This window comes from Coregonus lavaretus, assembly GCF_964263955.1.
Source record: "Coregonus lavaretus genome assembly, chromosome: 1".
Classification (NCBI taxonomy): Eukaryota; Metazoa; Chordata; class Actinopteri; order Salmoniformes; family Salmonidae; genus Coregonus; species Coregonus lavaretus.
This window is the reverse complement of record NC_139988.1, coordinates 56,925,650-56,945,918: the sequence shown is the minus strand read 5'-3', so window position 1 is coordinate 56,945,918 and position 20,269 is coordinate 56,925,650. Positions and strand designations below refer to the sequence as shown.

At 42.3% G+C, this 20,269-nt stretch overlaps 1 protein-coding gene across 3 annotated transcripts; it reads left to right on the top strand.

Moving 5' to 3' along the window:
* Positions 1-454: 454 nt before the first annotated feature.
* LOC311127925 (DENN domain-containing protein 10) lies at positions 455-18,703 on the top strand. 3 transcript variants are annotated; one of them, XM_084159824.1, is made up of 10 exons: positions 455-733; positions 11,912-11,981; positions 12,220-12,416; positions 12,518-12,597; positions 12,694-12,842; positions 13,013-13,124; positions 13,361-13,461; positions 15,469-15,576; positions 15,761-15,855; positions 16,063-18,703. In XM_084159824.1, the coding sequence occupies exons 2-10, from the start codon at positions 11,936-11,938 to the stop codon at positions 16,228-16,230; spliced, it is 1,056 nt and encodes a 351-aa protein (XP_084015950.1). In that variant the 5' UTR covers positions 455-733; positions 11,912-11,935; the 3' UTR covers positions 16,231-18,703. The 3 variants fall into 3 exon arrangements, with proteins under 3 accessions (XP_084015950.1, XP_084015952.1, XP_084015951.1); XM_084159826.1 differs by having other exon boundaries at positions 554-612; XM_084159825.1 differs by having other exon boundaries at positions 651-733; positions 11,874-11,981.
* The last annotated feature ends 1,566 nt before the right edge of the window (positions 18,704-20,269 follow it).

Below are 20,269 nucleotides of genomic sequence, written 5' to 3'. Positions count from 1 at the left end.
CAAGTGAACGGCCCACATCAGTGACGACAAAGGTTCCCGTATGTAACCGAAGAGACGTACATTACATAGAAAGGCAGTAAGTAAAGAATTACATGTATGTATATTGATTGAGAGGAAAATGTATAAGAATGATGTGCTTTTTTTCATGACGTTGCTGTAAAGCATTCAACAAATAAATATTAATCTAAATTCAATATTCAAGAAACATTAATTTGGTTTGCAGGCATTTGAGATGAAAACATAACCTGACATTTTATGTGACATTTAAATCAGACATTCTTTGAGCACATCATTTAAACAAGGAAATTAGTGATACATTGATTGGTGGTAAATTGAGATACATCTTTTTTTCAATGAGAGGATAAGAGGAATTTACTGTTCTGTTATAGTATTTCTATAGTGATGATACAGTAATACCGCCAACACAGCAGGTGGCACCAAAGTGATTAATCCTAAACAAAAAAAGAATGTATTTGTGCTTGTGTATGTCTTTCTTTATACTCCAAAAAATACCAAAAATAAGACACTTTCTCATGGTTTTCTTCAAACTTAATTTTACCATCTCTTCTTCTCTTCTTAAAGCCACTGAAGAAGAAGAACCACTATCAGGAAGTAGGAAGAGAATTTGATTGACTTTGCATTTTGAAAGCGTCAATGTTAGCTAATTATTTATAAACGTTCTAGATTCGCTCACTCTGCACGATCATAATTGCAGATCTGGACCATACACACGGTAACTGTACTTTCATTAACTTTGTGTCCTAGTACTGTAGCTATAGTTATGAGCGTAAAGTGATCCTGCAAACTGTAGCTACATGACTTCTCCTCAAATCAAATGTCATGACAGTCGAAGTTCTTGTAGCTAATCATTCATTGTGGCTGGTGTATGTAGGTATAACCTTAGCTGGGTTTTTTAACTCCACGATATATATATATATCTTGGTGGAGTTGGGTTGCGACGACTGTCAGTCGATGGGAGGAAAAAGACCAGTGTGTTGTGAACAGCATTAGCTTGAGCAACAAGCGCTGAATGGGTGGTTCGCCTTCAAAATAAAAGTTCCCTATTGAAACTGATGCGAAAGGATACAATTTGTGAAAACATGACACAATTGGACTAGTTAATGCTAAACAAGGTTGGAATGTTATATAAATTCAACAAAAGACAATTAGTTAGTTATCACCACCTCAAGCTGAACCTCAGCAAGACAGAGCTGCTCTTCCTCCCTGGGAAGGGACTGCCCGCTCCATGATCTCGCCATCACGGTTGACAACTCCATTGTGTCCTTCTCCCAGAGTGCAAAGAACCTTGGCGTGACCCTGGACAACACCCTGTCGTTCTCCGCTAACATCAAAGCGATGACCCGATCCTGCAGGTTCATGCTCTACAATATTCGCAGAGTACGACCCTACCTTGCACAGGAAGCGGCACAGGTTCTAATCCAGGCATTTGTCATCTCCCGTCTGGATTACTGCAACTCGCTGTTGGCTAGGCTCCCTACCTGTGCCATTAAACCCCTACAACTTATCCAGAACGCTGCAGCCCGTCTGGTGTTCAACCTTCCCAAGTTCTCTCATGTCACCCCGCTCCTCCGCACACTCTACTGGCTTCCAGTTGAGGCTCGCATCTACTACAAGACCATGGTGCTTGCCTACAGAGCTGTGAGGGGAACGGCACCTCCTTACCTTCAGGCTGTTCTGTTATATGACGTAAATGTAAAAATCAGTTGAAATCACACTGTGGATGTATTTGAATTCAGAATTGCATTGGGGGCATACTTATATTGATGTGAATACACACAATATGTTGAGTAATGAGGTTAACTCCCACAAAGAGCATGTGAGCGGAGTGGAGCGGGAGCGAGCGTGGAGCGCGAGCGGGCAGATTTTGGACAGAGCGCAGAGCTGCATTTTTAAAAGGACGGAGCGTCGCCCTATGTCCCGCTCCAATTTCGCTCGCTCACACCACGAGTCTGAAGGATGCTCAAGCCTGACCCAGAATCCATCTGTTTAATTTAATTTGTGTCGTCCATGAATTTGTAATTTATAGAGCGAGAGGAGCAGCAGCAGCAACAAGAGAAAAGGGTTGAGGAATTCAAAAGTTTCTTCACTGCACGCAAAGGCCCAACCATAACAAGGGAGAGAAAAAGAGAGCTGGATGTAGCATTTAAAAAAACGATTTACATGGACTATGAACCGCTGAGTAAAGGAGAACGCGAAGGGATGCAACACTTCTCCAGCGCAGCTCAACCGGGCTACACCCCCCATGCTACAACACCGTACGGGACACGCTCATGCCACATGCCCTGGAAGAGATGGAAGCCAAACTGCAAGATCTACTGCAAAATAGTGATGGGCTCATTCTGTCAGCGGACATTTGGACCAGTAGAAGAGGGCACAGCTTCCTTGGCATCGTGGCCAGTTTCATTGATGGGACGTTCCGGGGGCACACGGTTTTGTTGGGCTGTGAGCACATACAGGGGCACCATACCGCAGATCGTATTTACCAAAAGTATGAAAGTGTACTGAAATATTGGAACGTGCAACGACGTGTGATTCGGGTCGTCACTGACAGTGCCAGCAACATGATCAAGGCATTTAACCTCCTCCCTGGCACTGAAGAGGAGGCGGAGGGTGAAGTGACCGCGGATGCCAGCAGAGGAGGATGAGGGACCACCTGCGCCCTCGCAAGTCCATGTGGAAGTGATAACCTCTAATGTAGAAACTATGATAAATCAGTACTTTACTTTGTCAAATTTACATCTGAGATGCCTCATTCACATGCTTCAGCTGGCGATCAAAGACGCCGTTAACGAGCACGACAACATGAATAGGCTGTTAGTGAAAGTCGGGCACCTGGTGAAAAGTGTACGCAAGAACACCCTGAACACAGAGGAAACCGACCAATTAGGTGTCCGCCCCACAAATTCCTGCACCACTCGATGTAGCAGCCAGCTGCGGATGATTCAGTTGTTCATCCAGTTGTTCCAAAAAGACCCGTTATGGCAAAACAAACTCAAGTCTAATGTTGCTAACATCACCCTGAATCAAGTACGGCAGCTGACGCACCTTGTCAGTGTGCTGACACCACTGGCAGACCTCACAGACAAAATGCAGAAGGAGCTGGGGAACCTGGGGATGATCCTCCCTGCAGTTACAGAAATCAAATCCCTGCTCACCGATGACACTCACGCTGCACTTCCAATGGGTATCGCTGCTTTGCAGAAACATTGGCAATCAACGTGCCAATTCGCTATGGAATATACTATACTGATTAACATCTCATTTTAGCATCAGTGTTAGATCCTCGTTTCAAGACAGAATGGATAATCCGAGATGAGTCTGTATGCAACAAACTCGGGGAGATAAAGTAAGGCTGTGGTTTAAGCTAAAAGTGAAATACATGCAGATTTTGTTCCTTTTTTGGAGCGAGCGGGGGGGGGGTGATTTGGGTGGAGCGCGATGCAAACTGCGTTGAGCGCTGAGCGATAATGAGCGGACTGGCCTGATGTGGCTTTGAGCGGGGGGAACGGAGGGGTGAACAGCTCCGTGAGCGAAGAGCTGAGATTCTCACCGCTCCACTGCGCTCATATGCTCTGCTCCCACAGTAAAAGTCCTGCAATAAGAGCTAAGACACTAATATTTGGATAAACTCTACATAGTTGTGTTCTGTGGGTGTCACTGAGTAGGCTGATACCCCATTTCATAGGTAAACAATCGAAAGGTTAAGCTGTACAATGCAATATGAATGTTCAATACACATAGGTTGACTGGTGAGTTTCAAATTTCAGTGGTTTCAGAGTCCTGCAATAAGAGCTACGTTGCTAATATTTGTGTAAACTCTACAGTTGTAGTCAAAAGCTTTGAGAATGACACAAGTATTGGTCTTCACGAAGTTCGCTGCTTCAGTGTTATGAGATATTTGTCAGATGTTACTATGGTATACTGAAGTATAATTACAAGCATTCCATAAGTGTCAAAGGCTTTTATTGACAATTACATTAAGTTTATGCAAAGAGTCAATATTTGCAGTGTTGACCCTTCTTTTTCAAGACCTCTGCAATCCGCCCTGGCATGCTGTCAATTAACTTCTGGGCCACATCCTCGCTGATGGCAGCCCATTCTTGCATAGTCAATGCTTGGAGTTTGTCAGAATTTGTGGGTTTTTGTTTGTCCACCCGCCTCTTGAGGATCGACCACAAGTTCTCAATGGGATTAAGGTCTGGGGAGTTTCCTGGCCATGGACCCAAAATGTTGATGTTTTGTTCCCCGAGCCACTTAGTTATCACTTTTGCCTTATGGCAAGGTGCTTCATCATGCTGGAAAAGGCATTGGTCATCACCAAACTGTTCTTGGATGGTTGGGAGAAGTTGCTCTTGGAGGATGTGTTGGTACCATTCTTTATTCATGGCTGTGTTCTTACGCAAAATTGTGAGTGAGCCCACTCCCTTGGCTGAGAAGCAACCCCACACATGAATGGTCTCAGGATGCTTTACTGTTGGCATGACACAGGACTGATGGTAGTGCTCACCTTGTCTTCTCCGGACAAGGTGTTTTCCGGATGCCCCAAACAATCTGAAAGGGGATTCATCAGAGAAAATGACTTTACCCCAGTCCTCAGCAGTCCAATCCCTGTACCTTTTGCAGAATATCAGTCTGTCCCTGATGTTTTTCCTGGAGAGAAGTGGCTTCTTTGCTACCCTTCTTGACACCAGGCCATCCTCCAAAAGTCTTCGCCTCACTGTGCGTGCAGATGCACTCACACCTGCCTGCTGCCATTCCTGAGCAAGCTCTGCACTGGTGGTGCCCCGATCCCGCTGCTGAATCAACTTTAAGAGACGGTCCTGGCGCTTGCTGTACTTTCTTGGGCGCCCTGACGCCTTCTTCACAACAATTGAACCTCTCTCCTTGAAGTTCTTGATGATCCGATAAATGGTTGATTTAGGTGCAATCTTACTAGCAGCAATATCCTTGCCTGTGAAGCCCTTTTTGTGCAAAGCAATGATGACGGCACGTGTTTCCTTGCAGGTAACCATGGTTAACAAAGGAAAAACAAAGATTTTAAGCACCACCCTCCTTTTAAAGCTTCCAGTCTGTTATTCTAACTCAATCAGCATGACAGAGTGATCTCCAGTCTTGTCCTCGTCAACACTCTCACCTGTGTTAACGAGAGAATCAATGACATGATGGCAGCTGGTCCTTTTGTGGCATGGCTGAAATGCAGTGGAAATGTTTTTTGGGGGATTAAGTTCATTTTCATGGCAATGAGGGACTTTGCAATTAATTGCAATTCATCTGATCACTCTTCATGACATTCTGGAGTATATGCAAATTGCCATCATCAAAACTGAGGCAGCAGACTTTGTGAAAATTAGAATTTGTGTCATTCTCAAGACTTTTGACCACGACGGTACAGTTATGTTCTGTGCGTGTCACTAAGTATGTTTACATGCACACTAATAATTAGGGTTAATTGCCTTGCTCAAAGGCAGAACGACAGATTTTTACCTTGTCGGCTTGGGGATTCGATCCAGCAAACTTTCGGTTCCTGCCCAACGCTACCTGCCGCCCCATATACAGTGGGAGAACAAATATTTGATACACTGCCGATTTTGCAGGTTTTCCTACTTACAAAGCATGTAGAGGTCTGTAATTTTGATCATAGGTACACTTCAACTGTGAGCGACGGAATCTAAAACAAAAATCCAGAAAATCACATTGTATGATTTTTAAGTAATTCATTTGCATTTTATTGCATGACATAAGTATTTGATACATCAGAAAAGCAGAACTTAATATTTGGTACAGAAACCTTTGATTGCAATTACAGAGATCATACGTCTCCTGTAGGTCTTGACCAGGTTTGCACACACTGCAGCAGGGATTTTGGCCCACTCCTCCATACAGACCTTCTCCAGATCCTTCAGGTTTTGGGGCTGTCGCTGGGCAATACGGACTTTCAGCTCCCTCCAAATATTTTCTATTGGGTTCAGGTCTGGAGACTGGCTAGGCCACTCCAGGACCTTGAGATGCTTCTTACGGAGCCACTCCTTAGTTGCCCTGGCTGTGTGTTTCGGGTCGTTGTCATGCTGGAAGATCCAGCCACGACCCATCTTCAATGCTCTTACTGAGGGAAGGAGGTTGTTGGCCAAGATCTCGCGATACATGGCCCCATCCATCCTCCCCTCAATACGGTGCAGTCGTCCTGTCCCCTTTGCAGAAAAGCATCCCCAAAGAATGATGTTTCCACCTCCATGCTTCACGGTTGGGATGGTGTTCTTGGGGTTGTACTCATCCTTCTTCTTCCTCCAAACACGGCGAGTGGAGTTTAGACCAAAAAGCTATATTTTTGTCTCATCAGACCACATGACCTTCTCCCATTTCTCCTCTGGATCATCCAGATGGTCATTGGCAAACTTCAGACGGGCCTGGACATGCGCTGGCTTGAGCAGGGGGACCTTGCGTGCGCTGCAGGATTTTAATCCATGACGGTGTAGTGTGTTACTAATGGTTTTCTTTGAGACTGTGGTCCCAGCTCTTTTCAGGTCATTGACCAGGTCCTGCCGTGTAATTCTGGGCTGATCCCTCACCTTCCTCATGATCATTGATGCCCCACGAGGTGAGATCTTGCATGGAGGGTGATTGACCGTCATCTTGAACTTCTTCCATTTTCTAATAATTGCGTCAACAGTTGTTGCCTTCTCACCAAGCTGCTTGCCTATTGTCCTGTAGCCCATCCCAGCCTTGTGCAGGTCTACAATTTTATCCCTGATGTCCTTACACAGCTCTCTGGTCTTGGCCATTGTGGAGAGGTTGGAGTCTGTTTGATTGAGTGTGTGGACAGGTGTCTTTTATACAGGTAACAAGTTCAAACAGGTGCAGTTAATACAGGTAATGAGTGGAGAACAGGAGGGCTTCTTAAAGAAAAACTAACAGGTCTGTGAGAGCCGGAATTCTTACTGGTTGGTAGGTGATCAAATACTCATGTCATGCAATAAAATGCAAATTAATTACTTAAAAATCATACAATGTGATTTTCTGGATTTTTGTTTTAGATTCCGTCTCTCACAGTTGAAGTGTACCTATGATAAAAATTACAGACCTCTACATGCTTTGTAAGTAGGAAAACCTGCAAAATCGGCAGTGTATCAAATACTTGTTCTCCCCACTGTAAGTATACTCCCAATGCATGTCTGAATTCAAATACGTCAACTGTGCAATTTCAACTGATTTGTACTTTTTCTGGTAAAATTAACTAATAATTGTATTTTGCTTAATTTACATAACAACATTCCAATCTTAGCATTATCTAGTCCAATTGTGGCTTGATGCCACTTTTTATCCGTTTCAATTGGGACATTTATTTTGAAGTAGAACCGTTGATTTCACCATTGTTGCGCACGTTAATGTTGTTCACGACTCACACGTAGGAAACTGTCGGTGGTACATCGAGGAGTTGAGGAAAAACTCGTATAGTATAATCTCTTAACTTGATAGAGCTAGTGAAAATGTTTTATCAGAGTTTTTGCTCTCTTGTTCATCCCATAGTCCCTCGGATGTAAAAATCCCTCAATCTGCCGTTGGCGCCCAGACATAACCCCCAAATTGCTTTGTTCAATCTTGTTCATTCTCATTAACACATACCATTACTGTTTTCTCATTAGCTGGGAATGTTGTCTGAAATGTCCGATACAACATACTTAGGTGATCTCGTTATCAACCTACTGCATACCCTTATAAAATAAAATGTTTGCGTGCTATACACTAGCGTGCTAACACTCATTAAGGCAGACTGGTAGAATAGCTAGCCATCGCTAGTAACTTTTGAGTATAATAGAGGTGACCATGATGACGTGAATATAATTCACGACATTTGGACGGGAGTTATAATCCAGTTATACAAAAAAAAAAGTAAACAATGACTATGTGTGTCGTTATTGCTTAAATTCATGCTTGGCACAGTCATAAACCCCGCCTATTTCTACAATTTCCCTTCTTAAACTCAGATTTTAAACCTAACCTTAACCACACTGCTAACCAAATACCAGATGTTTTTATAACTAAACCATTGTTCTATCTGTGTTGAGGCCTGACTTTACGTTTGTGGCTGTGATAACTAGTGGCAACCTGGTGAAAGATTGCTTCCGTACCCCACTTCCGTGTTTTCGATGAAAACGTCACCACAGATAGAACGATGAGGGGTGTAGGGTGCGTTCGTAAATTCACTCTGGTTATCTACTCCGATTTCAGAGCGCTCTCGTCTGAGTGTGCCAGAGCACTGAATTTACGAACGCTCAACACCCCTTGAATATGGCCGGTGTCAGTAAACGTCGGCAAAAAAAGCGTAATTAAATTGTTGCCAGCAGCACAGTTAGTCACCAACGCTCTGGATAACATGAAAACAGTCTAACCAGCTCTGCTAGGGCGAGTAAAATGGTCAGAGTGAGCTGTTCTCTCATTTGTGTCTGGGAGTGGCTAGCAAGCTAGCCAACGTTAGCTTGGGTGCTTGACTGCCGTTGTGAGGTCAGAACACACGGATCAATGCTACTCCTCGGCCAGAGTGTCCAGTGTGCGCTCTGAATTTACGAACGGACAATCTGACAATGCTCTAAATTTAGGAGAGCACTATGGCACTCCAAATGTAATTTACGAACACACCCACAGTATCTCCAAACAGTCAGGAACATATGGTGTGTATTGATTGCGCAGATTCTGTCGTATTGCAACGATAACGAGAGTTTCTATTGGACAAATTCAGGAAGGTATCTCCCCGTTTCGTTCTGTTTGGTTGTTAAACGGAAAACGGTTTCCGTTGCAGTACATAGTGAATACACCCCTGTGACCTACCGAGGTAAAAATTGGTTTTATATTGGATATTAGGTAAGATTCGGTTTTCTCTCATCAATAGCTATTGACCCAAGCATGCCATGACTATAGAAATAGTAATGGCGTCTTTTTGTACTCACTAACTCCGCCATGGTTCGTTGGACAAAGCCTATGAGGAAAATGAATGCAGTTTCTGGATAAACTCCGAAAATAAGGTCTGTGGTAAACACAGGCTTGGGAGATCTTATGCGTTTTGTTCTATGAGATAGTCTTCATCAGCTAACATCACTTTTTGTGAATCTTGAAGAATTTAAGTAATAATAAAAAAAGGCTTCATAATTCATGAAGGTCATGTTAACTGACTGCTATTATCTCATAGAACAAAACCTATAAGATCTCCTAAAGGCGTCCGCATGCTTCCCAGCCAAAACAATTTGGAAGAGTTTGTGCATACAGTACCATTCAAAAGTTTGGACACACCTACTCATTCAAGGGTTTTTCTTTATTTTTACTGTTTTTACATTATAGAATAATAGTGAAGACATCAACACTATGAAATAACACATATGGAATCATGTAGTAACCAGAAAAGTGTTAAACAAATCAAAATATATTTTAGATTCTTCAAATAGCCACCCTTTGCCTTGATGACAGTTTTGCACACTCTTGGCATTCTCTCAACCAGCTTCATGAGGTAGTCACCTGTAATGCATTTCAATTAACAGGTATATGTTGTTAAAAGTTAATTTGTGGAATTTCTTTCCTTCTTAATATGTTTGAGCCAATCAGTTGTGTTGTGACAAGGTAGGGGGATATACAGAAGATAGCCCTATTTAGTAAAAGACCAAGTCCATATTATGGCAAGAACATTACTTTAAGACATGAAGGTCAGTCAACACGGAACTTTGAAAATTTCTTCAAGTGCAGTCGCAAAAACCATCAAGCGCTATGATGAAACTGGCTCTCATGAGGACTGCCACAGGAATGGAAGACCCAGAGTTACCTCTGCTGCAGAGGATAAGTTCATTAGAGTTACCAGCCTCAGAAATTGCAGCCCAAATAAATGCTTCACAGAGTTCAAGTAACAGACACATCTCAACCCCAACTGTTCAGAGGAGACTGTGTGAATCAGGCCTTCATGGTCGAATTGCTGCATGAAACCACTACTAAAGGACACCAATAAGAAGAAAATACTTGCTTGGGCCAAGAAACGCGAGCAATGGACATTAGACCGGTGGAAATTTGTCATATGGTCTGGAGTCCAAATTGGAGATTTTTGGTTCCAACCACCGTGTCTTTGTGTGATGCGTTGTGGGTGAATGGATGATCTCCTCATGTGTATTTCCCATCGTAAAGCATGGAGGAGGAGGAGGAGGAGGTGTTATGGTGTGGGGGTGCTTTGCTGGTGACACTGTCTGTGATTTATTTAGAATTCAAGGCACACTTAACCAGCATGGCTACCACAACATTCTGCAGTGATACGCCATCCCACCTGGTTTGGGCTTAGTGGGACTATCATTTGTTTTTCAACAGGACAATGACCCAACACACCTCCAGGCTGTGTAAGGGCTATTTTACCAAGAAGGAGAGTGTTGGAGTGCTGCATCAGATGACCTGGCCTCCACAATCCCCGACCTCCACCCAATTGAGATGGTTTGGGATGAGTCGCACCGCAGAGTGAAGGAAAAGCAGCCAACAAGTGCTCACCATATGTGGGAACTCCTTCAAGACTGTTTGAAAAGCATTCCAGGTGAAGCTGGTTGAGAGAATGCCAAGAGTGCGCAAAGCTGGCATCAAGGCAAAGGGTGGCTATTTGAAGAATCTCAAATATAAAATATATTTTGATTTGTTTAACACTTTTTTGCTTACTACATGATTCCATATGTGTTATTTCATAGTTTTGATGTCTTCATTATTATTCTACAATGTACAAAATAGTAAAAATAAAGAAAAACCGTGGAATGAGTAGGTGTGTCCAAACATTTGACTGGTACTCTATATACATTTTTACTCCCTTTTTCGATCTTGTCTCATTGCTGCAACTCCCCAACTGGCTCGGGAGGCAAAGGTCGAGTCATGTGTCCTCTGAAACATGACCCGCCAAACCGAGCTTCTTAACACCCGCCCACTTAACCCGGAAGCCAGCCGCACCAATGTGTCGGAGGAAACGCTGTTCAACTGATGACCGAGGTCAGCCTGCAGGCGCCCAGCCCGCCACAAGAAGTCGCTAGAGCGCGATAAGCCGAGTAAAGCCCCCCCGGCCAAACCCTCCCCTAACCTGGACGACGCTGGGCCAATTGTGCACAGCCCTATGGGACTCCGTATCATGGCCAGTTGTGATATCGAACCCAGGTCTGTAGTGACATCTCAAGCACTGCGATGCAGTGCCTTAGACCACTGCGCCGCTCGGGAGGCCATGCACATTTTTAAATTGAAAAATACTGCACCAAGCATCCTAGTTAGATGTAAAATTGCATGACTAAGATCTCTTTGGCAAAAACGTCAAAATTAATGACAGATTTCTTGAGTTCTATTAGATTTAGTTCTGACTATTTTGAGGCCACGGCGTCTCAAAATGGTCAAAGAGTACTATTGCTACTTTTTTCTTGTTTTTCAAGCGAAGGTCTTTTTAAGGGAGTATGCGAGCACATTTGTTCGGTTTCGCCTAGTCGACTTCAGCTATGCCGCCAGCCGAACTGAAGCATGCTGACGCCTTAAGCCTGTGTAACCTCAGACCTTATTTATTCCAAAACTGACTCTGAACGAACCAGAGGTCACTTATTTCCAGGTTTTAGGACTACAAGCTGGCAAGCTCTATGAAAATTATATATTCTGAATCGGGGGAGGATGGACAAAAATCCACGTTATTTTTTTATAGACATTTCAGCTTTTTCTCCATCCAACCCTGATTCAGAATATACTGTACCATCTTTATAGTCATGGCATGCTTGGTTCAATAGCTATTGACTAGAGAAAGCTGAATATCCAATATAAAACTAATTTTACGTCGGCCTACTTGTTTGGTGAAAGTGTTGCTTCCTTGTCCTAAGATAAGCTATCCTGAGTCCCTAATTGTCAACTCCCACAGTTTACGACTGAATTGTGATGGGATATGGCGGCACCAGAAACTCAGCTCATGCTAAGCATTGGATTAATTGGTAAGGCAAGACACAGAATATCATTCCCTTGTTGTAATTATGTTATCCTGCTGGTTGATGCATGCCAAATTTGCTCCTGTTTGGCTTTGACTGGCACCACATGATATTAACGTGATCAAGTATTTGACTTCCTGTAAATCATGAGAACAGTTCAATTTAATTTAGTTAAATATATACTGGTAATAATGAGTTGTGAAAGCAATATGACATAGTATACCACTATTCTTCCCCCACACAGAGAAAGACTTGAATGCAGACACCTTGTGGGTGTGGTGCTATCCCTCAGTCAGTGCTGAGCTCCGAGAGGTCCTGCTCAGTAAGTGCTGTCTCACACAGGACAGCCAGGGCCTGAACACCTTTGTGTTCGGCCAGTTCTGCCGTACCTGGTACTACATATCCACTGTAGAGGTGCAGGAACCCACCACCCTAAAGAAGGTACAGTTAGTTTAGAAATTCTCCATTCATTGAAAGAACTGTAACTTGTAGGCCTAATGATTATACGTTCTATTATATGGCTCATATTTCTCTCTCTTTAGGTCACACATTTTTCGATAGTTGTCACAGCAAAGGACTTCAACCCTGAGAAGTATGCAGCATTCAGTCGAGTACTATGCAGGTACAACATACTACACTAATGCATCCCCATGGCTAAATGTCTGCTTATTTAATACTTCCCAAAAATGAATTTCTTCATGTGTATTTTATCATTCAGGATGTACATCAAACATGGGAGCCCAGTGAAAATGATGGAGGGTTACATTGCAGTCCTCACCAAAGGCATCTGCCAGAGTGATGAGAATGGCTCCTTTCTCGTCAAGGACTACAATGTCAGGAAGGCGTACTTAGCAGGCTCAGTGAAAGGTAAAACGTGTACTTAAAACAGTTATTACAGTATAAGGAAATGATTGTTGATACAAGGTGCTTGACACTGTCAAGATATCTTAATGGCATGCAAAGAAGCATGTCCATGAAGAAGCTGATACCATTTGATTTCCAGGATTAGGTAGACTATCTTGTGATTACGGTTTCAGATGTGGTGTCCCAGTTTGGGATGGAGACCATCATCCTGTACACAGCCCTTATGCTAAAGAAGAGGATTGTGGTCCATCACCCTCGGATTGAAGCACTGTTGGAGTTCACAAGGTGACTAAGGCAATAAAGAAAATGCAGTTATGGTTTAGAGTCTTGACGGTCATAATTGTTACATTACGGTAGGCCAAAAACTAAGGAAATGTAGAATTTTCAATATAGTCTAATCCGACCAAACCTCTGACTGTTCATGGACTTCATTGTAGAAGTGGATTACAATACAATTTTCTGAGGGAACATTATAATCATTATATTAAATGTATGATTTCATTTTATTCCCCTCCCCCCAGAGCTCTTCCAGCTCTGACATGGCACAGGAAAGACTGGTCCATTCTGCACCCTTATGTCCACCTGACTGACAGTGAGCTAGAGAATCTCAGGACATGCACTGGTGAGGATGTCTGGTTCATTAGATCCACATTACAGCAAACTGATTCAGACTTGGGTGTGTACATTAAACACCAAAGGGAAGAACATTGACTGTAACGGAGGGACTTACTGGACCTGTCCAATAGGATATTTTCATTTGCTGTTGCAAAACATTTTAAAATGTTTTCCTTTTGCATTTCCGAATGAACATAACCCAGATATTGAACGGAGCCCCATTGTGTCCCAACAGTCTGTTATTCTCTGACAGACACAGGAACGCACACACACAGGAAGACTCATGCAATAATTGACTTACATTCATTTACATGTACAGTTGAAGTCGGAAGTTTACATACACCTTAGCCAAATACATTTAAACTCAGTTTTTCACAATTACTGACATTTAATCCTAGTAAAAATTCCCTGTCTTCGGTCAGTTAGGATCACCACTTTATTTTAAGAATGTGAAATGTCAGAATAATTGTAGAGAGAATTATTTATTTCAGCTTTTATTTCTTTCATCACATTCCTAGTGGGTCAGAAGTTTTAAATACACTGAATTAGTATTTGGTAGCATTGCTTTTAAATTGTTTAACTTGGGTCAAACGTTTCGGGTAGCCTTCCACAAGCTTCCCACAATAAGTTGGGTGAATTTTCCATTCCTCCTGACAGAGCTGGTGTAACTGAGTCAAGCTTGTAGGCCTCCTTGCTCGTACACACTTTTTTAGTTCTGCCCACATTTTTTCTATAGGATTGAGGTCAGGGCTTTGTGATGGCCACTCCAATACCTTGACTTTGTTGTCCTTAAGCCATTTTGCCACAACTTTGGAAGTATGCTTGGGGTCATTGTCCATTTGGAAGACCCATTTGCAACCAAGCTTTAACTTCCTGACTGATGTCTTGAGATGTTGCTTCAATATATCCACATAATTTTCCTTCCTCATGATGCCATCTATTTTGTAAAGTGCACCAGTCCCTCCTGCAGCAAAGCACCCCCACAGCATGATGCTGCCACCCCCGTGCTTCACGGTTGGGATGGTGTTCTTCGGCTTGCAAACATCCACCTTTTTCCTCCAAACATAACGATGGTCATTATGGCCAAACAGTTATATTTTTGTTTCATCAGACCAGAGGACATTTCTCCAAAAAGTACGATCTTTGTCTCCATGTGCAGTTGCAAACCGTAGTCTGACTTTTTTATGGCGGTTTTGGAGCTGTGGCTTTTTCCTTGCTGAGCGGCCTTTCAGGTTATGTCGATATAGGACTCGTTTTACTGTGGATATAGATACTTTTGTACCTGTTTCCTCCAGCATCTTCACAAGGTCCTTTGCTGTTGTTCTGGGATTGATTTGGACTTTTCTCCTTCCTGAGCGGTATGACGGCTGCGTGGTCCCATGGTGTTTATACTTGCGTACTATTGTTTGTACAGATGAACGTGGTACCTTCAGGCGTTTGGAAATTGCTCCCAAGGATGAACCAGACTTGTGGAGGTCTACCATTTTTTTTTCTAAAGGCCTTGGCTGATTCCTTTTGATTTTCCCATGATGTCAAGCAAAGAGGCACTGGGTTTGAAGGTAGGCCTTGAAATACATCCACAGGTACACCTCCAATTGACTCAAATGATGTCAATTAGCCTATCAGAAGCTTCTAAAGCCATGACATCATTTTCTGGAATTTTCCAAGCTGTTTAAAGGCACAGTCAACCTAGTGTATGTAAACTTCTGACCCACTGGAATTGTGATACAGTGAATTATAAGTGAAATAATCTCTCTGTAAACAATTGTTGGAAAAATGACTTATGTCATGCACAAAGTAGATGTCCTAACCGACTTGCCAAAACTATAGTTTGTTAACAAGACATTTGTGGAGTGGTTGAAAAACAAGTTTTAATGACTCCAACCTAAGTGTATGTAAACTTCCGACTTCAACTGTATGTTGTTCATAAAGAAGTTCCTTGGAGATTTTGAACCTAGTGTTCAGTTTGAGTACCCACCATCTGCATTCACCCATATGCTCATTGTCTCTGCAGGATATGTCGCAGGATTTGTTGACCCACAAGTGAGCAACAGATCGGACTTGTTTGATGTGTATGTAAACCTCCCAGATAGTGAGATCACTGTATCCCAGAGTGCCAAAGGTGGGTGTCACAATTATAATATTATTCCTATAAGTGTAGAAGACAAAGGGAAGAATGCTGTTTAAAAAAAAGAAAAAAGGTAACTGAAGGAAGATAAACTTTGCTACCAAGTCTTCCCTCGATATTCCAATGCAAGCATCCACCATTTCTTAAACACTATGACGTCTCTACCACTCTACCACAGAGGCCATGGCTATGGGAAAGTTGCACAAAGACATTGGCCTCGTCATTGTCCAGTCTGCAGAGGATGCTGATAGAACAGATGGGCAGGTTATCAAGGTGAGTTGAAAGCATGCATGACATCCATACCATTCAGCCTTCTGTGATCAGAGAAGATATGTGGGATGTCTATTCAAAGACTTAGTGTTTTATACACATTGAGATTATACTTGTAATGAAGTGTTATAGAAATGTAATACATTATAGGTATTCAGGTATTTAGCACAATCTTTAAAAAAGCTGTCTGTTTGCTATGACATTTTCCAGGACATTTCCATAAAGACGAGGGAGATCCTTGCTAACCTGGCGTCCTTAGCTGAGGAGTGTGAGAACTCAAAAATCACCCTGGAGACCTTAAAGCAGCGTCACTTCCCGCCTGCTACCGAGAACTTCTTGTTCCACTTGGCAGCTGCTGAGCAGCTCCTCAAGATATGACCCTTGACCTCCTACATCATCTGTTGTGAGGTCACTCTGAATATTAGCATGGGCATTCATCTATGTAATTATACATACAGTGCATTCGGAAAGTATTCAGACCCCTTGACTTTTTCCACATTTTGTTACGTTACAGCCTTATTCTGAAATTGATTAAATCATTTTTTTCCCATCAATCTACATACAATAACCCATAATGACAAAGCAAAAACTGGTTTTTAGACATTTTTGCAATGTATTAAAAATAAAAAACTGAAATAACATTTACATAAGTATTCAGACCCTTTACTCAGTACTTTGTTGAAGCACCTTTGGCAGCGATTACAGCCTTGAGTCTTCTTGGGTATGACACTACAAGCTTGGCACACCTGTATTTGAGGAGTTTCTCCCATTCTTCTCTGCAGATCCTCTCAAGCTCTGTCAGGTCGATCGAGTTCAAGTCCGGGCTCTGGCTGGGCCACTCAAGGACATTCAGAGACTTGTCTTGGCTGTGTGCTTAGGGTCATTGTCCTGTTGGAAGGTGAACCTTCGCCCCAGTCTGAGGTCCTGAGCGCTCTGGAGCAGGTTTTCATCAAGGATCTCTCTGTACTTTGCTCCGTTCATCTTTCCCTTGATCCTGACTAGTCTCCCAGTCCCTGCCGCTGAAAAACATCCCCACAGCATGATGTTGCCACCACCATGCTTCATCGTAGGGATGGTGCCAGGTTTCCTCCAGACGTGACGCTTTGCATTCAGGCCAAAGAGTTCAATCTTGGTTTCATCAGACCAGAGAATCTTGTTTCTCATGGCCTGAGAGTCTTTAGGTGCCTTTTGGCAAACTCCAAGCGGGCTGTCATGTGCCTTTTACTGAGGAGTGGCTTCCGTCTGGGCACTCTTCCAGATGGTTGTCCTTCTGGAAGGTTCTCCCATCTCCACAGAGGAACTCTGGAGCTCTCTCAGAGTGACCATCGGGTTCTTGGTCACCTCCCTGACCAAGGCCCTTCTCTCCCGATTGCTCAGTTTGGCCGGGCGGACAGCTCTAGGAAGAGTCTTGGTGGTTCCAAACTTCTTCCATTTAAGAATGATGGAGGCCACTGTGTTCTTGGGGACCTTCAATGCTGCAGACATTTTTTGGTACCCTTCCCCAGATCTGTGCCTCGACACAATCCTGTCTCGGAGCTCTACGGACAATTCCTTCGACCTCATGGCTTGGTTTTTGCTCTGACATGCACTGTCAACTGTGGGACTTTATATAGACAGGTGCGTGCCTTTCCAAATCATGTCCTCAAATTGAATTTACCACAGGTGGACATCAGATTGTAGAAACATCTCAAGGATGATCAATGGAAACAGGATGCACCAGAGCTCAATTTTGAGTCTCATAGCAAAGGGTCTGAATAATTATGTAAATAAGGTATTTCTGTTTTTTATTTTTAGTAAACTTGCAAACATTTCTAAAAACCTGTTTTGGCTTTGTCATTATGGGGTATTGTGTGTAGACTGATGAGAAACATAAATAATCTAACCAATTTTAAAATAAGGCTGTAACGTAACAAAACATGGAAAAAGTCAAGGGGTCTGAATACTTTCTGAATGCACTGTATGTTGCAGTAAGAAAGAACCATGCCCTTGCATTCAATAAGGTTTTGATTTGGTTTATTGTGGGGACAACAGTCGCCAAAATGCCAAAATGTACTTTTATACTACACAACTAGTATAATGTACTGTAGCTACCTGCTATAGATGTTTGATGTCAGTTTAATCAAATTCAGTTGTTGTGTTGTTGTATGCCAGCTTAGTTTGATGAGTGGCCAAATTTCATACATTTTGTCCCCATATTGATCCATATTGTGGGAATTGAAACCACAAAAATGCCACAGTGACATTTTAATGGTTATGGTGAATGGGAATAACTCAGGTGTTGGGTATCACACACTATTGCCTTCCTGACTCTTAACAATACTAAAAGCCTACTTGTCATAATGTGACAGAAAAAAAATTGATATACATTTTCTTTATTGTAAAGTCTTGTTTTGACAATAATACAACAGTTACCTAAAATGATAATGGTGCTATGGGCAATATGTGAAATAGGGCTAATCCATTGAACACTCATGATGTAACAGTGTTTGGTTGTAGTTACTTTGTCTTACTGTTATATGAACAAGTGAGAGCATGGTTGTCTTGTTCCCCAGGTGCAGAATGTATTGGCTGTGAATATAAGCACTGCAGTGTCGTAAACTGTCTAATAAATCACGTAGCCCTAGCATTATATAGTTCAGCAATCCAATTGTTTATTTTAAGACTGTTAACAGATTAATTTGAAGTCTCAAGAACCATGATTTATTTAGATTTCAGAATTACAGTAAGAGATGCATGACAAATATGTAGTTTCATGTTATTGTAAATATCATTTTAATCAATTATCTTAACAATGTGTTGTCGATTCTTATTAATAAAGTGCCAAAATTGAACTAATATCTTTGGATATTGCAATATAAGGAATTTCTCATATGTTTGGGTGTTGGTCAGATGAGAGGGAGAACTGATAAAAAAATTAGCCTTGTGTCCTCAGTTTGATAAGCAGTAGACCGATTGCCAAGGGTGGAGGCATAACGGATATCTGTCCTCCCTGGAAAGCTGTCAGCTATTGTTAGTTACTGGATAGACTTTTTGTTTTCATGTGACCATTATGTCAAATGATGTTGCATACCTATTTGTTACTGTAATATTATGACCTTTTTATTGATATTTATTGACATTTGTTTGACTTCTTGGTCAATTCTACCCTTGTTCTCAAAGGCTTGTCTTTGTGCCTGAATAGATTAAATGAGACACTAACGTTGCGTGCAATATGTACACTACCGGTCAAAAGTTTTAGAGCACCTACTAATTCAAGGGTTTTTCTTTATTTTTACTATTTTCTAAATTGTAGAAAAATAGTGAAGGCAACAAAACTATGAAATAACACATATGGAATCATATAGTAATCAAACAAGTGTTAAACAATTCAAAATATATTTTATATTTGAGATTCTTCAAATAGCCACCCTTCGCCTTGATGACAGCTTTGCACACTCTTGGCATTCTCTCAACCAGCTTCATGAGGTAGTCACCTGGAATGCATTTCAATTAACAAGTGTGCCTTCTTAAAAGTTAATTTGTGGAATTTCTTAATGGATTTGTGCCAATCAGTTGTGTTGTGACAAGGTAGGAGGAGTATACAGAATATATCCCTATTTGATAAATGACCAAGTCCATATTATGTCAAGAACAGCTCAAATAAGCAAAGAGAAATGACAGTCCATCATTACTTTAAGACATGAAGGTCAGTCAACACCGAAAATGTCATGAACTTTGAACGTTTCTTCAAGTGCAGAGGCAAAAACAATAAAGCGCTATGATGAAACTGGCTCTCATGAGGACCGCCACAGGAATGGAAGACCCAGAGTTACCTCTGCTGCGGAGCATAAGTTCATTAGAGTTACCAGCCTCAGAAATGGCAGCCCAAATAAATGCTTCACAGAGTTCAAGTAACAGACACATCTCAACATCAACTGTTCAGAGGAGACTGTGTGAATCAGGCCTTCATGGTTGAATTGCTGCAAAGAAACCACTACGAAAGGACACCAATAAGAAGAAGAGACTTGCTTGGGCCAAGAAACACAAACAATGGACATTAGACCGGTGGAAATGTGTCCTTTGGTCTGGAGACCAAATTTGAGATTTTTGGTTCCAACCGCCGTGTCTTTGTGAGACGCGGTGTGGGTGAATGGATGATCTCTGCATGTGTATTTCCCACCGTAAAGCACAGAGGAGGAGGTGTTATGGTGTGGGGGTGCTTTACTGGTGACATGGTCTGTGATTTATTTAGAATTCAAGGCACACTTAACCAGCATGGCTACCACAGCATTCTGCAGTGATACGCCATGCCGTCTTGTTTGGGCTTAGTGGGACTATCATTTGTTTTTCAACAGGACAATGACCCAACACACCTCCAGGCTGTGTAAGGGCTAGTTTACCAAGAAGGAGAGTGATGGAGTGCTGCATCAGATGACCT

Coding starts and splice junctions, on each gene's coding strand:
- LOC311127925 (XM_084159824.1), top strand. CDS start 11,936: ATGGCGGCACCAGAAACTCAGCTCATGCTAAGCATTGGATTAATTG. Junction 12,598..12,693: donor TTCAGTCGAGTACTATGCAG/GTACAACATACT, acceptor TTTATCATTCAG/GATGTACATCAAACATGGGA. Junction 15,577..15,760: donor TGTATCCCAGAGTGCCAAAG/GTGGGTGTCACA, acceptor ACTCTACCACAG/AGGCCATGGCTATGGGAAAG.